This window comes from Pelodiscus sinensis, chromosome 26 (genome assembly GCF_052426305.1).
Source record: "Pelodiscus sinensis isolate ZL-2025 chromosome 26, ASM5242630v1, whole genome shotgun sequence".
In the NCBI taxonomy this organism is placed as follows: Eukaryota; Metazoa; Chordata; order Testudines; family Trionychidae; genus Pelodiscus; species Pelodiscus sinensis.
Genome location: NC_143077.1, coordinates 12,844,302 through 12,859,047, shown reverse-complemented (window position 1 = coordinate 12,859,047; position 14,746 = coordinate 12,844,302). Strand labels below are relative to the sequence as shown.

Genomic DNA, 14,746 nt, shown 5'->3' with positions numbered 1-14,746 from the left:
CCAGAGCTGATCCCATTTCAGTGCGAGATGAACTGGTTCCTCGACGGACCCTCGCTAATCTAGCAGGAAAACACACTGGAATTCAAGGCACAATATGTTCCTGTTAGTGAGTTGCCTGCTGGAGTTCCAGCAGAACTGCGTTGGAAGTTCAGGTCGGCAATCTAGGGCTACGTCTACACTGGCACCTTTTTCCGGAAATGCTTAAAACGGAATACTATTCCGTTTTCAGTTTTTCCGGAAAAGGAGCGTCTACATTGGCAGGCTGCTTTTCCGGAAAAGCCCTTTTTCCGGAAAAGCGCCTGTGGCCAATGTAGACGCGCTTTTCTGGAAAAGAGCCCCGAGCATCATTTTCGTGATCGGGGCTTTTTTCCGGAAAAGATTACTGGGCTGTCTACACTGGCCCTTTTCCGGAACAGTATTCCGGAATAAGGACTTATGCCCGAGCGGGAGCAGAATAGATTTTCCGGAATAGTGGCTGATTTTGTACAGTAGGTTGTCGTTGGTTTTCCGGAAAAGCAAGCGGCCAGTGTAGACAGCTCGCAGCTTATTCCGGAAAAGCGGCTGCTTTTCCGGAATAAGTGGCCCAGTGTAGACACAGCCTAGATGTTTCTCTGATTGGGGGAGCTTTTCCTGCTCCAGCCCTACTATTTAGCTTCTTTCTTTTCCAGTCCCGTTTTGCAGCTTCTTCCGGCTCCATTCCTTGCCAAATCTGACCGGTCCCAGGGCACTTTAGATTAAATGAGTAGCTGTAATCTAGACTGTCACTGCCAGTGCCCCAAGAGCTATCGTATGTCCTGTTAGCCACCGCATTGGGATTGCAATCTGACAGATTGTTCATGCATCGGTGGATGGGGGAGGGGAGAGGAGATAAACGATCCAAACGCTGTCCGTGGATAGGGTAGGGTATATACTAAGGCTGCTCTCCAGACCACCCTTCTGAGGGCAGCAGTGTACAACCAGCCGGCAGCTAGAGCAGTGGTGGGCAATATTTTTTTGAAAAGGGGTCACTTGACAAACTTCTGGAGTGGTTGTAGGCTGCCCCGGAAGGGGTGGGGCCTGGAGGCTTCCTGTGCTTTCCCCTGTCTACCTACAGCTATCTGTCAGCTGTTTTGAACAGTCCAGGGGAGGAAACTTCTCACGCCCCCATCCCCAGGACTAGATTGGCCTGGGGGCAGGGCAGATGTGGGCTGGATCAACTGTCTTAGTGGGCTGGATCCAGCCTGTGGGGGCCCCTTTGCCTACCCCGGGGTAAGGGATTAGGGTGCAGGAGGGCCTGTGAGGTTTGGGTGAAGGAGGCAGTTGTGGCCTGGGGCACAGGATTGGGGTGCAGGGGTTTTGGGTTGACCTAGGGCATGAGGGTGTTGTGATTGGGGTGCAGAGTTTGGGAAGGGGTATGGGCTAAGAAAGGGGGGCAGAGGGTTCGGCTTATGTGGAATAGGTTGGTAGGAGTGGGAGGGGGGAGCAGAGGGTTGGAGAAGGGAGGATTTGGGGTGCCAGAGGCAGGCTTTGGCCGGGAGACTTACCTGTGAGACTCCTGGCCAGCAGCCCAGCACATTTCTCAGGCAGGAACCTGCCCTGCCCCGCCCTTGCACAGGCTGCAGGGCCATGTGCTCTGTGAATCAGAGCCTGAGAGGAGGGTGGAGTGGTGCTTTGTAAAACCGGTTAATGAGATTGGGCTGGGGGCAGGAGCAGCCATGAAGCACCACTCTCTTCCCCCCCCCCCCCCCCCGACCCCCGCTCACAGTTTATGAAACACAAATGGCCCAGCAACTGCTTTCCTGAGCAGTGTGTGGGGGCGGGGCAAGCAGGGGAGTCTGCTGCCTCTGAGGGCCCGATCCAGTGGCGTGGTGGGCCAGATGGGTGTTTTGGGTGGGCCTACTCTAGAGATAGGAAGAGCACCTAGCCCAGTGCTTAGGCCTGGACTTTGGAGATCTGGGTTCAATTCCCTGTTGCATAGACTTCTTATGTGACCTTGGGCAAGTCACCCAGGCCTTGGACCATAAAGATCTTCCACTGAGTTCAGAAGTCAGCCCTAAGTTTCCCATCTGCAGACCTGAGATCTCAGCACCTCTGTTTCCCATAAGGGCGTGGCACAGGTTAAAGGTCCTGGAGTGCTTTGAGATCTCCTGATAAAAAATAAAGTCTACCAAGCCTTGATAGCTCTTCTGTCTTCGCTACAAATGTTAGCTCTAGTTAAAAACTCCCCTCCCGTAGCCACCCCTCTCTTCCAGCCAGCGGGCATGATGGCATCCATGGCTCGCAACGGTGACTAAAAAGCAGGAAGTGCGTTTTTCATTCTTCAGCCCCATTTCTTCTCTTGTCACCCGAGGGCTTTCCCTTCCCCGATTAGGACTCTGCCTGAATGTGACTTCTTAGCATGCTGGAGGAAAGTCAGCATAGCAGTTTTCAGAGTCCTTAATGAGAAAGGAAAGTGCCTCTCTCGCTGCCGGCTTGCCGACATGAAGCGGCTGCATTAAGCTGACGTGGCTAGCTGCAGGCATGGGGCGCTGCTTGTTTAACCTAATTCTCAGTGCCAGAAGGAAAACGCCCCATGCAATCAAAAAGCAAAAAAGAAAGCAGGCTCTCTGAAAAGTTACTTTATTCATGTTTATTCAGCACTCCACCTGCAGATGTCAAAGCACATTAGCAGGGAGCTAAGCTCCATGCCTGCGGTGGGTCGTACCCAAGGGTTCCTCGCTACTGGTTACCCAGATGTAGGTGCAGGGCCTTAGCCGTCAGCATTCTAAAATGGAGTGCCTGGGCGTGCAAACAGAAGTGGTTCTATCGAGCCTGCCAGTGATGGGTAACCGAGGCTAGTGCGTGGGCAGCATGAATGGCCCTCCATCTCAGTGGGCCGCAAGCGTGTGTCCTATCGGAGACAGTGTTGCTAACTTGTGCCTGAGTTAGGGATGTAATAGCGACGCCAGTCAAACGATGAGCCATGAAACGATGCTTCTCGGTTAACGCCACTGGCTACGTGCAACCCTTCTCTCCTTCTGCCACGTAAAGGATTTAGAGGCAGAGCTGCAGCAGGGGTAGCTGCCAGGATCTGGTGTGAGCCGGGACTGAGCTAGCCTGCCTGCCCGCCGGCGCTCAGTGCTTTTAAATGCAGAGATGCTTATCGGTTCATCATGTAACGGACAATTGTTGGCTATGTGATTACCGAATTACATGCTTCCTAACACCCCTAACTTGCGTACCTAGAAGTTGCAGGATGGGCCGATGGAGCTGTAGCAGCACTTTGGATGCAGAGGGCACAGAGAATTCACAGTCGAGGTTGTTGGCAATCCGCCTGCACCTCGCTTCACGTGCCCTGGCTTTACGTGCCACTTAGTAATACGCGTAGGTGAAAAACAACACAGATGGAAACCAGTGGAATCTGGCAACCTTGCACACGGGCAGTAGTACACACACTGTTTTGTGGGCCACACCTAGAACCCCAACAGGTCACAGGGGGCCCACCACTGGTTTAGAACATGGAGCATCTGTTGAAACACATCAGTTTAGGCCTGTGGTCACCAACTAGTAGATCGGGATTACTGGTAGATCTTGGAGCCTGACAGGGGATCCTGACTGGTTTGGCCAAGAGGCTGTCAAGTGCAGAACTTCACCTGCCCCTCCTCACACTGCTGTGCATCTCCTGCCCTTTGCCCCTCCACCCCCCCCCCCCCCCCAGAGCTGCCTCCTTGTGGTACAGGGAGGGTGCTGGTGTCAGGGTGCCCTCTTTCCCACCCTGCACTCTATCTCCACAGAACAGGGTGGGGGGCACAACAGGGCTTGGGATGGAGGGAGTTTGCTGGCTGCCTTTGGCAGCAGTGCAGGGGTGAGCCTGCCTTAGCCCTACTGCACCCCCACCCAGGAGCCACCTGAGGTGAGCCGTGTCCGGCTAGAGCCAGCTCTGAACCCCTGCCCCAGTCATGCACCCCCTCCTGTGTCCCCTGCCCAGTCCTGAGTCCCCTGAACCCTAACTCCCTGCCCCAGGCTCAACTCAGAGCCCTCTCACGCTCCAAATCCCTTAGCGCAAGACCAGAGCCTGCACCCCAACCCTCTGCCCCTGCCTGGGGGAAGGGAGGGAAGATGGGGGGGGGGGGAGGGAGTGAGGGAGGACAGAGTGAGCAGGGGCAGGGCCTCAGAGAAGGGACACAGGAAGGAGGTGGGGCAAGGGTATTTGGGTTTGAGGTAGATCCTGGATTGCATTTAAAAAGTGGTCTCCAACCTCTGTCTTCATTGCAAGTGGAGGATTGCTCCTACCCGGAATTAGCACTCTTTGTGTAAACGATTATTGCTTTGACTAGTTAAACACAGGCAGGGGCCACTCTTCTGAGAGCGTAGGGTTGACCACATTGAGGTTAAAACAATCTGTCCCTTGCCTCCGCTGAGGTTTTACTCTGGCAACTAGAGATCTCAATCAGTGTAAAATCCCCTCCTTTTTTTGCAGTGACGGTACAGTCTCGGAGGGAGACATCCTGAATTGCTTAAGACATGCATTTTAGATGTGAGGCATTTAAGGGCAAGAGGAGATTATGCTGCATTAAATTTCCCTGGAGTGAATGGTGAGAGCTCCGGTCAAGAACTTGAAAACATTGTGTCAGTCTTAACCCAAACTTGACCACACTATGGATAATAGTTTCTACGTCTGTCTCCTTAAATGTACCTTGAACGACTTACTGTTTGTCCCGGTTGTGCCAGAACAAACCCAGGATGTGACATGGCCCAGCCAGTGTTTTAATAGAAACTCTTATCTTTTGGCTTTCCTTTTCCTTGATTGTTTGATTTCTCAGCACCAGCGTTGATTCAGCTTTCTTGCATTTGATAGTTTTTATGGCCATTGACTTGTCTGATAAGCAAAAGGCATTAGCTCCAGAGAGTTCCTTCTCCCTCCCCAGCATGCTGCCTGCAGCCTAAATGAGCTCCGCACGCTACTGTGTAAGCCGGCTTGCTGCTTAGTGCTCCTAGCTCATTAGCACAGGAAGGCTGTTGACTCTTCTCAGGCATCCAGTATGAGTCACGTTGTAATGCTGCTCTGTCTGAGATCCTTCCCAGCTGGGGTTTTTCCTATGGGGACTTAAAAAAAAAAAATCTGTGTTTTTGCCCTGTACTGCAGTGAAAAATGAGTTGCTGCTGAAATCAGGAAATCGAGGAGCAGTGAAAGCCTCCCGGGTCAGTTGCATTCATGGAATGTCATTTCTTTGGGGCTTGGGCCAACTTCTCTTCTATCTGTACAGTGCCTGGCATCCTCATGGGACCCATCGCAGGGGCTCCTGCAGTACAAATAATTGGTGCGGAATTTGTGCCGAGACTGAGCCCCGGCTCCCTCTGGCTTTGCGGCATCCGTTATGAAAGTTTATATTAAAAAAAAAAAAAAAAAAGCCTGAGCTCTGGCATATCTCCTTACAAATTAAGCAATGCACGTAATTAATATTTTACCTGAGCTTGGTACTCCCGGTTCTGCATGCTGACTGTCCATGGGTGATTTGCTTGAGGTCAGCATGAACCTGGCCCAGGTATTAAATTTGTTTAAAATAACTTGAGCCCTGACTTGATTTTGTTCATGTGGCTAGTAGCTCCTTTTTCTTTGCTATGGGTGCTGCTCTCCCATAGCACCTCCCATCCCGCAGGGTCCTAGAGCACCCCTCCCCCCCAGCCTTATACAGAGAGGAATTGCTTTGCCAGGCTCGAACGCAGCAGGTGCTGAAGAGCGCGCAACACAACTGGTTAGGGCAGGAAGTGAGGAACGTGCGATCCGTGTGGAACCGCTGGCCAGCAGCAAAACGTAGTGTCGGTCTGAGTGAACCCATGCTGGGCTTAGCCCGGAGAGGGCGAGAAATCGCTCGTATAGCCCTTGTGCAACACCTTCAGCAGGTGAGCTGGCTCCAGCTGTCTGTGCATCTCCTGCATGAAAACCACCAGGCCACGCGTGCGATGCTAAGCTCCTGTCAGCCTGCTGGGAGCAGTCCTGAAGAAGCTTGTTTGGGAGCCCAGGGCTGTTCTGGTTAGAAGCTGTTGGTAGCGGAGCAGGCTTTGCCTTCGGAGGCACAGCGTACGCCTCTTCCAACAGGCCCTTGGAGAATGAGCTGAGCTGAGTTAGTGGCCTCTCCCCCTTCTGTGGGCAGCTGTATCAAGTGCCCATCCACGAGGTGCAACAGGCTGAGCGCGTGAGAAGGCGGGAGCATCTAACTAGGCGGGGGAAGGTTCCCTGGGTAGCAGCAATGAGAAGCTGTGATGTGAATGGGTGCTGGGGGACCTTTGCTCCGGTGTCCCGTGCCTGCTTCACTTCATGCAGGCAGGATGTAAATAACTGTCTCCTGAGCCGTCCCCCCGAGAGCTGGGGATGCCAACAGCTTTTTTGAAAGCCTGCCCCTGTGGTTGGAATAGCCTCTGTCTTGCCGAGGGCGGCAAAGCTCGTGCGTGGGCTAATGATCAGAAAGCCAACTGGCACCTCCTGCCCACAAAACACCCCGAGGCGCTTCACTGAATGAACGAGGGGCAAACGGGACCGGAACGCTGCTGTGCCCTGCTGATCCGTGTGCTTCCCCCCAAAGGAGCAAATTGCCTCTGCACAGTTCCTCTGGAATAAAGCCTCACTTGGAGGCTCCAGAGAGGGAAATATGATCCTGCAGTTTACAGATGGAGGGGGAGGGGATGGACACACAGACATGTGACTTGCCCAGGGTCTCATGGGAAAGCGGTGTCGGAGCTGGGGTTAGAAGTTTGCTGTCTTGAGAAAATCATCCTTGCTTGTGTGCCCCAAGCCTGCACTGCAAGGACCGTTCTTTCCCACTCACTTGCCTGCCTCCCTTTTCTCATCCCAGCAAGGGGTAGGCTGCTGCCGTTACTGTCTGGTTTTACCCCCACACTTGTCTGTCATTGGTGGGCTGAGGCTGGTAATTGTCTCACTGAAATCACAGCAGTCACCTGGTAGAAAGCCGTGTTCATGTGCCCTTTGAGAGAGGAAGGTGGGGAGTGAATGTGTAGGAATTCAGCAAGATCAAAGGCATAATTAACGTGCAGCCCATGTACGTTTATTTTTAGGGCTTCACAAAAAGACTCAACCTGTTTAATTCGCACTGACACGTGGCTGCTCCATCGTAATGGAACTCTGAGAGCTATCCGGACCAAGAGAGACGCTGCAGTGGTGGGGGAGCGGCTGTTATTCAGTACTTTGACATATCTAGCAAGTGGCAACTGACTGACTCACTGCAGTTTCTTGCAGTGCATGGAGCTTACGGCCTGAGCTGGCGTGGGCTGACATGCACTAGATCACAGTTGCTCAACAGCCAGGCAGGAGACTCTCACCAGCAGCCTCCGGGCTGGTCCCTAAGACCTACCTGATGCACTTTAGGAAGGCACAAGCTGGTCCTTGCTCTCAAAAAGGGTTGAGAAACAATGTATTAGATGGCACCGTCGTCCCATGTGCTGGAAGTAGGAACCGTCTCGACCCTCTGCCTAAAGACCCATCCCCTAGGAAACAGACCCGGGTATTAAGGAGCAACGTCACCCTACGCGGCGTGGAAAGGGAGAGATGCGGCTAGGTCGGGTAGTGGCAACGGAAGTGGGCTAGTCCGAAAAGCCATGTGTCCTGTAACCAGGGGATCGTCTGCCCTGCGTCTTCTCCCAGCACTAATGTTCACCCATTTAAAAAAAAAAGAAAAGAAAATTGTTTGGTGCTAGTGCCTGTGACCCCCTTCTCCCCCCCCCCCCAAGAGTCAGCAGTGAGCTACACCTGCTTCCTCACAGTATGGAGCCTCTCCCCTTGGAGCAGCCAGGTGGCCTATGCGGTCAGTCCAGTTCAGACCGGCAGGAGCACGAAGCATTTTTTCCTTCTCCCCTCACCGTAGCTGTATGAGCCAAGGCCGGGAAAGGCCACTTCTGCCATTGGAGCTTTGCAGAGTCCTGTTCAGCCGGGAGCCCGACCCCAGGCTGACTAGCTCCGTGTGGTGGGAATGGAAATGAAGACCCCCCGAGCCACCTCTCGCGCGCAGGGGGGCGCCGCAGTTGGAAGGCGGCGAAAACTGCCGTGGCAACTTCGTCTGTTTCTGCCCTTCAGACCCGTTCATTGCAAATCCTGCCTCCCGGGGAGGACGTGGTCTAGTCTAGCGATCAGAGCAAACTGCTGACTCACTGCCTGACCCGAAGCCTTGCACTCAGATTTATGCTGTGCCGCTCTAGCCACGAAATCAGTGGCAAGCAGCAGGCAGTCCCTGCAGAGCAGAGACTCAGCCTTCCCTGCTCAACTAGGCGCTTGCCACCCAGATCTGTTTGCTCCCATTGCCAGGTGCTGGCGTTGCCCCATTAGCTTGGAAGGCAGGAAGCCCCCTCTGCCTCATGCGTAAGCTGCAGGTGGCCTCGTCCCTGAGCTTCAGTTACTGGCTCGCTCATTTACCTTGCGGCTATGACACCTGCTGAGATGGAGGGGGGGTTGGGTTTTGTTTCCCTCCCTAAGGCAGCATTAAAATGTTACCAGTCTCTCCGCTTCCTTAATTAGTGCCTTGAACAGCCTGCCAGCAGTCTGCTAGCCAGAGAACTAAACCGACTAGCCCGAAGCTGGGGGTGGAGAGGGCAAATCGGGATCCCCATTAAGTTCTAGCAATGATGCTCTGGTGAGCCGCTCCGTTCCCCCTAAGCTCCTGGAGAAGAGAAGGGGCTTGAGATCCGTGGCAGGAGTCTGCCCCAGGGTTCCAGCTCTCCTCCCCGTCTCTGGCTGGTAGGTGGCTGATAAATTGTGTCTCCCTAGCCACCGGTACGTGTTTTTTCTTTTCTCCCTCAGCCCTGTAGGACCCTTTAGCCCAAAAGGTGCCTGTGCCCTGCAGGATGCTGCTCTTTAAAAACAAACAAAGTTTGTTGATGTGGGGAGGCCCAGAGGGGGGTTCATCCTCCCCCATGGTAAGTCCCAAGGCCCATTGGTGCCGCTACCTTCATTTCTCCAGTCAATCCTCAAGAGAACCAAACCCGATTCTTATCCCTTCAGGGCCTGGAGGCTGGGTTCTGGATAGCAGGAAACTGACCAGAGCTTTGTTAGCTTTCCTCAAGCAGCCTGGTGGTGAAGGGATGGGCAGCACCAGAATCTCTGCACATGCTGAATTGGTTCTCATTCGGGAATTTATCTGTGCTGCCATAAGGGCTGCAGCTTCTGTATTTATGTATCTGTAGTGCCTAGAAGCCACAGTCCTGGGCCAGGACCCCAGTGTGCTAGATGCTGGACAGAGACCGAACAAAAAGATGTCCCTTCTCCCAAAGCTTATGATCCACGTAGAAAAGCGTAGGCCTGACAGTTTGGTAACTTAGTCCCCTTCTCTCACTTGGGGAAGGCTTCCTGTTCGCCAGCACACCGCGAACAGATGGTACAGCCGTGAGGGCGGAAGAAACTCAAGAACGAACTAGTCCAACTGCTAACAAAAGCATGGGATTTCTCATTTAAAATCCCCCCCGTGACAGGAAACTGGCGAGGCACATATGCTACCCTCATCTTAAATACAGCACTGGATAAAATCCAAGCGTTACAGCGGCGTTGGAGGAATGGGTTGAGCTGGTGATTTAAGGAGGATTGTCAGATGCTTGTGGCGCAAGGGCCGGAGCAGGTGTGAACAATTCTTGCACCCGGGGAAGGAAGCTCTGTGGGTGTTGAGTCTAGTATACAGTGAGCTTGCATGCTGTGCTCCTGGCCCCACCCCCATGCCCCAAGTTAAGAGCAAGGTCCCAAGTCCCTAACTCTGTTCCTGCAGCAGGCGTGACCCTGGTCCCCGAGGGGGGATGGCCCAGCTGTTTGTGCCAAGCGATCCTCCTGTTACAGATGGGTTGCAAAAGCCAGCTTGGGCTGGCCTTGTGTCCTTTGTAGCAGCGTTCTTGGGGCAGCCTGCTCCCCACCAGGGTCCATAGAGGGCGTGTTTGAATATAGGCTTTGTAGGTCTGATGAGCAGAACTGTAGCAGTCAGCAGCTTGAGCTCTCCGGACGGGGCAGTGCTGGGGTGGCCGCAAAGCCACGCCATTAACAGGTGGCAGCTACTGCCTGGGGAAGTTCATAGACACTTTTGTTCCCTGGAAATGAGCAGCATTGATCTGCTGTGTCATCTTAAGTGTAGGAGCATAAGCTTTCGTGGGCAAAGACCCACTTCGTCTGATGCATGCATCTGACGAAGTGGGTCTTTGCCCACGAAAGCTTATGCTCCTACACTTCAGTTAGTCTATAAGGTGCCACAGGACTCCTCGTCGCTTTTGCAGATTCAGACTAACACGGCTACCCCTCTGATACTTGTATCATCTTAGTTTATCACACTTTTATCGGAGCTGGTCACATGCATTTGTCTGCAGTTGCAAGGGAGGGCAGTACTAATACCCCTCATTACAGCTGAGGCACAGTGATGAAGTGACATGCCCAAGGCCGCACAGAATCGGTGGCAGAGCAGAGCATAGACTCCAGGACTCCTGGGTGCCAGTGCCTTAATGACAAGGCCATTCTATTGTGTATGTCACTTGTTTGATGCCTGTTGCCATGGGGAGGACTGCCTGTTGTAACGTGGCTGCGGTTGTCTTTTCTCACCTAGGTTTCCACGTCATTCCCTCCGTGTCCAACATTGTGCCAGAGAGCTGCCTGCTCATCGTGGTCGGGCTGCTGGTTGGGGGGCTCATCAAGGGTGTGGGGGAGAGCCCCCCGATCCTGAAGTCCGACATCTTCTTCCTCTTCCTCCTCCCACCCATCATCTTGGATGCCGGCTACTTCTTGCCCCTGCGCCAGTTCACGGAGAACCTGGGGACCATCCTGATCTTCGCCGTGGTGGGGACGCTCTGGAATGCCTTTTTCCTGGGCGGGCTGATGTACGCCGTGTGCCAGATCAGCGGCACCGGCCTGAATCACATCGGCCTGCTGGCCAACCTGCTCTTCGGCAGCATCATCTCAGCGGTGGACCCGGTGGCCGTGCTGGCCGTCTTCGAGGAGATCCACATCAACGAGCTCCTGCACATCCTGGTGTTCGGGGAATCCCTGCTGAATGACGCCGTCACTGTGGTATGTGGAGCTGCTTGCGAGGCCCTGTGTTTTGGAGGGCAGCAGAGGCTAGATGGGGCGGCAGGGAGGGGAGCGGGCTGGGTGTTGCTGGGTGTTGCTCACTCAGCCTTGGCGTGCGAGTTGCACTGACTTAGCCCCCTGCTTAGACTCTGGTTGGGTGAGTCAGTGGAGTGGTGGGAGGTTACTGCCGTCTCTGCAGCCTGTGGTGCGACTCGCGGCCTGTGCAATGGTGCTGAACCCAGCTGCGCTGTAGCGAGCGGTGCGGATGGGTAGTGCAGGCTAGTGTGCAGGGGTGAGTGCTGGCCTGGGGGAGGGGACAGGCGTCAAGTGAGCTTATGCTGCCTGTGCCGCCGCATCTTCACTGCTATTTTTAGGACGCTGGCCAAATTCCAGCTTGCACAGGCGTGTGGCCAATGGACACCCCCCCCCCCCCCCCCCCATGGGGCAGACGTAGCCCAACTTACCTGTTGGGGATGATGCTGTTAGCCTTTCGGCAGGGCTTGTCATCTGGAGCTCTCAGGGCCAGTGTTCTCTCTAATCTTTTCCATCCATGTGCGGAATAATTTTTTTCCTGTTCCCCGAGGCATGTGCAAATGTGCACCACCAATAGAAACACTGAATCTAGCTGTGGGCTAATCAGCTGGGAAGCATTGACATGTCTCGCAAGTACACAGCTTGCAGGGACCACTGGTGGGGAACCCACCAATGCCTACTCCTTTACGTGCCCTGCTGAACCGATCCCTGGGAGTGCTGATGCCCTCTGGTTGGTGGGAGGGGGCAGCTGGGTTCCTGGGATCTTCCCCGGTAGGGATGTAAAATCCTATTTTAAATGTTACCTGGTTAAACTATATGTTTGATCCGTTAACCGGCCCACTGCACGACATTGCGGGGGGTGGGCCCGGGCAGGCCGGACACTGGTTAACCAGTTACCGCAGTAAGCCTGCCAGTAAGACAGTGCTAACCAGTTAACCCTTTACATCCCTATTCCCTGGTATGGCAGAAGTGCTGCCACGATCCCCCTCTGAGGGCTGCAACAGGGCTGGAGAGGAACCAGACAGAGAGGAAACAGCCTGTCTGATACGCACCCGGTCGCTTGATAATGAAGCAACCCAGCTACAGTTCTCCCTGCCCCCTCTTCCCCCCGCAAAGGCTCCTGAGGCTGGACTTAGCTTGACCTTTTTACTCTGTGTTTTGGGTAAAGCTGTACAGTTCCTCCCTGCCGCGAGCCTATCACTGCCCAGGGCAGCGGCCTCTTCTCTCCTTTCCTACCGCCACTATGCAGCCTGCTCTGACCTCTCCATCTGGCTAGATCAGCGCTGCCTGGGACTGTTTAAACGAGAGCGGATGTGCACACTTTGGAGCGCTTGGCCGAGCCCCTAATTCCTCCCCCCGGCCCCGGAGGATTTATTGAAATGTCTATAGAAAACTCTGCTGAGCTTTCCTCTAAGGGCAAAACTGCAAGCCTGGCTAAACTCGTGCACAAGGGCAAGGGGTGACCTGCTTTGCTATGTGCTGCTGCCCAGCCAGGCAGCCCCACGTCCGGGAAAACCTCTCCCAGGGCTGGGCTCAGAGGTCCAGCTTAGCTGGCACAGGGTTATTCTCCACACCCGGGTCTCGCCCAGCTGGCACCAGCTTCCCCGTGGACTGGCTATGTGCTCCCAGCCTCGGGGGGCGGGTGGGGCTTGTGGTGGGAGCCGGAGCTCAGCAGCAATGGGGGGGTCGTGACAGGAGAGCTGCCTGCCCCTTGCTCGTGGGAGAGGAGGGACGGGCAAGGAGGGGACGTGTGGCACTGACCGAAGGGAGCAAATAGTTGGAAATCATCCGGCAGTTTGCCACGTGTGTTGGCATCAAAACTCGCCAGGGTCTTGGCAACCTGCTTGGAGGCATTTGTGGTCCCTGACAGTCCCATCCATGCGGACTGGAGCAGTGTTCCCTGTAAGCTGAGCGCTTGTGCAGGAAAGATTCGATGGCCACCCACAGTTAGGTGTGCTGTTTCTATGGGTGGTGCACACTCTTGTATGCTTCTGTGCACACAACAAAATTTATCCCCCACACAGTTTAAAAAAAATGAGCGGGAACAGTGATCTAGACCTAAATAATGGCCTGCCAGGATCATTCAGGGGAACCATCAGGCTGCAGAACTAAGGCATATCCCTTCAGACAGGGTATTGCTGGATAGCCAGGAGCTCTTACACCTGTCTATGAAGGTCTGTGACTGTGGCAACAAGGATGCTAATCTTGGAGTGAAATCAGCGTCTCTTACATGTGCTGGCTTCCAGCTCAGTTGTGCTGAGCTGCTGTGTGGGCAGGGGCCATGGGCCTGTAAATAGGCTCAGTGTGTGCTGCAAAGCTGAGGGCTAGAAATGCGGGACTGCTCTTACTCAGCAGTACAGCGCACGGAAGGCACCGCCCCCGCAGAGCCCTCCTTTGAGAGGTGCTGTGCAGGAAGGCAAACGCTCAGGGCCCACGCTGCCGCGGGGGAGGCGCAGCGCCCCAGTTGTGCCGGGTGCACTGGGTGGACGTGAAGCCTGCCAAAGCCTTTGGCACAGGGATGTGGATCTGGGGAGACTTGCCTTGTGATGGCAGGAGCAGTGTGATCGCCGCTGACCTCCGCTGCCTGGCTGCTCTGTGTCCTGTGGAAGTGACCGGCTGCCTCCTTCCTGGAGGATCTCTCAGGAGGCACCTTCCCGTTCTGCTTTCTACAGAGCCCCAGGGAGCCTGCTCGGCTGTTCCCCGCAGCCAAGTCGACCAGGGCAGTGACGGGGCCGAGTGGCCGTTTCCTGGCTGGGCCAGGCGTGTTGCCACAGGGCTGCTTGTTGCCTTCGGTCGCCTGCTGCTTGGCCCTGCCGAAGGGGAGCAGGTGCCCGGCCTGGCGTGGGAAAGGAGGGGGAGGGGGTTGGTCCGTGCGGGCGAGGCGGCATTTCCCCCGGCTGGGTGAAGAGAGGTTTCTGGTGCTCCCTGGATTGGGAAAGGGCCCAGGGCTCTGCAGTTGGCAGCTTGTCTAGCAGGCTGGGTGCTCAGGTGTGGCTCACGGTGAGGGAAGGGATCCAGGCTCTCCCCCTCCCCCTTCCATCTCTGCAGGGCAGAACCAGCCCCTCCCCACGGGACCGGTTCCTCGGGCTTCAGAAGCCTTCCCGCCAGACAGCTGTTTTCGGTCCCCCGTTCTGAATAAGCAGCTCGGCCTTTCCGCAGGGGAGGCGGCAACGCTCCGGCCATGGAAGCTGGAACAGGCGCTTCGCCGGGCAGTGGCTGGGAAAGGGAAGAATTAGCAGGATGCGCTAGCTAAGCGTGACCGGAGCTCTGGCAAGCTGGATGCGGGACCCGCCCCGGCGAGCAGCATGATTTTGCTCCATGCCCGTGTCCTAGGCAGGACCATCCCTCGAAGGGTACAAGGCCAGGGATGACCCCCCTTCTCCTCAGACCTGCCCCGTCCCGCCTCTTCCAGCCCCTGCTCCTGCCCCAGCTCCATCCCATTCCTGCTCGGGATGTTAAATATCCATTAATCGAATAGTCGATTAACCTCCTGAATTCTTATCGGTTACTCGACTATTCTATAGTCCCCGGGGTGGGGCCAGCAGCCAGTGCGCTCCGGCCTCACTCCCGAGGAGTTCCCTGCCGCTCCACGCTGCTGCCTGTGTCAGAGGCAGCGTGGGGTGCCAGACAGGAGCTGGTCTGCGAGGAGAGCCAGTTTAAAAACCAGCTCCCCTCATGGACTGGCTGCCACTCACCCCACACTGCTGCCTC

At 55.2% G+C, this 14,746-nt stretch overlaps 1 protein-coding gene across 1 annotated transcript in view; it reads left to right on the top strand.

Moving 5' to 3' along the window:
• The window catches only part of SLC9A1 (solute carrier family 9 member A1), a 65,441-nt gene that overhangs the window by 35,196 nt on the left and 15,499 nt on the right, over window positions 1-14,746 (top strand). Inside the window, exon 2 of the mRNA XM_006134233.5 lies at window positions 10,542-11,002. Coding sequence (XP_006134295.2) covers window positions 10,542-11,002 — 461 coding nt within the window. The remainder of the gene's footprint in view (window positions 1-10,541; window positions 11,003-14,746) is intronic.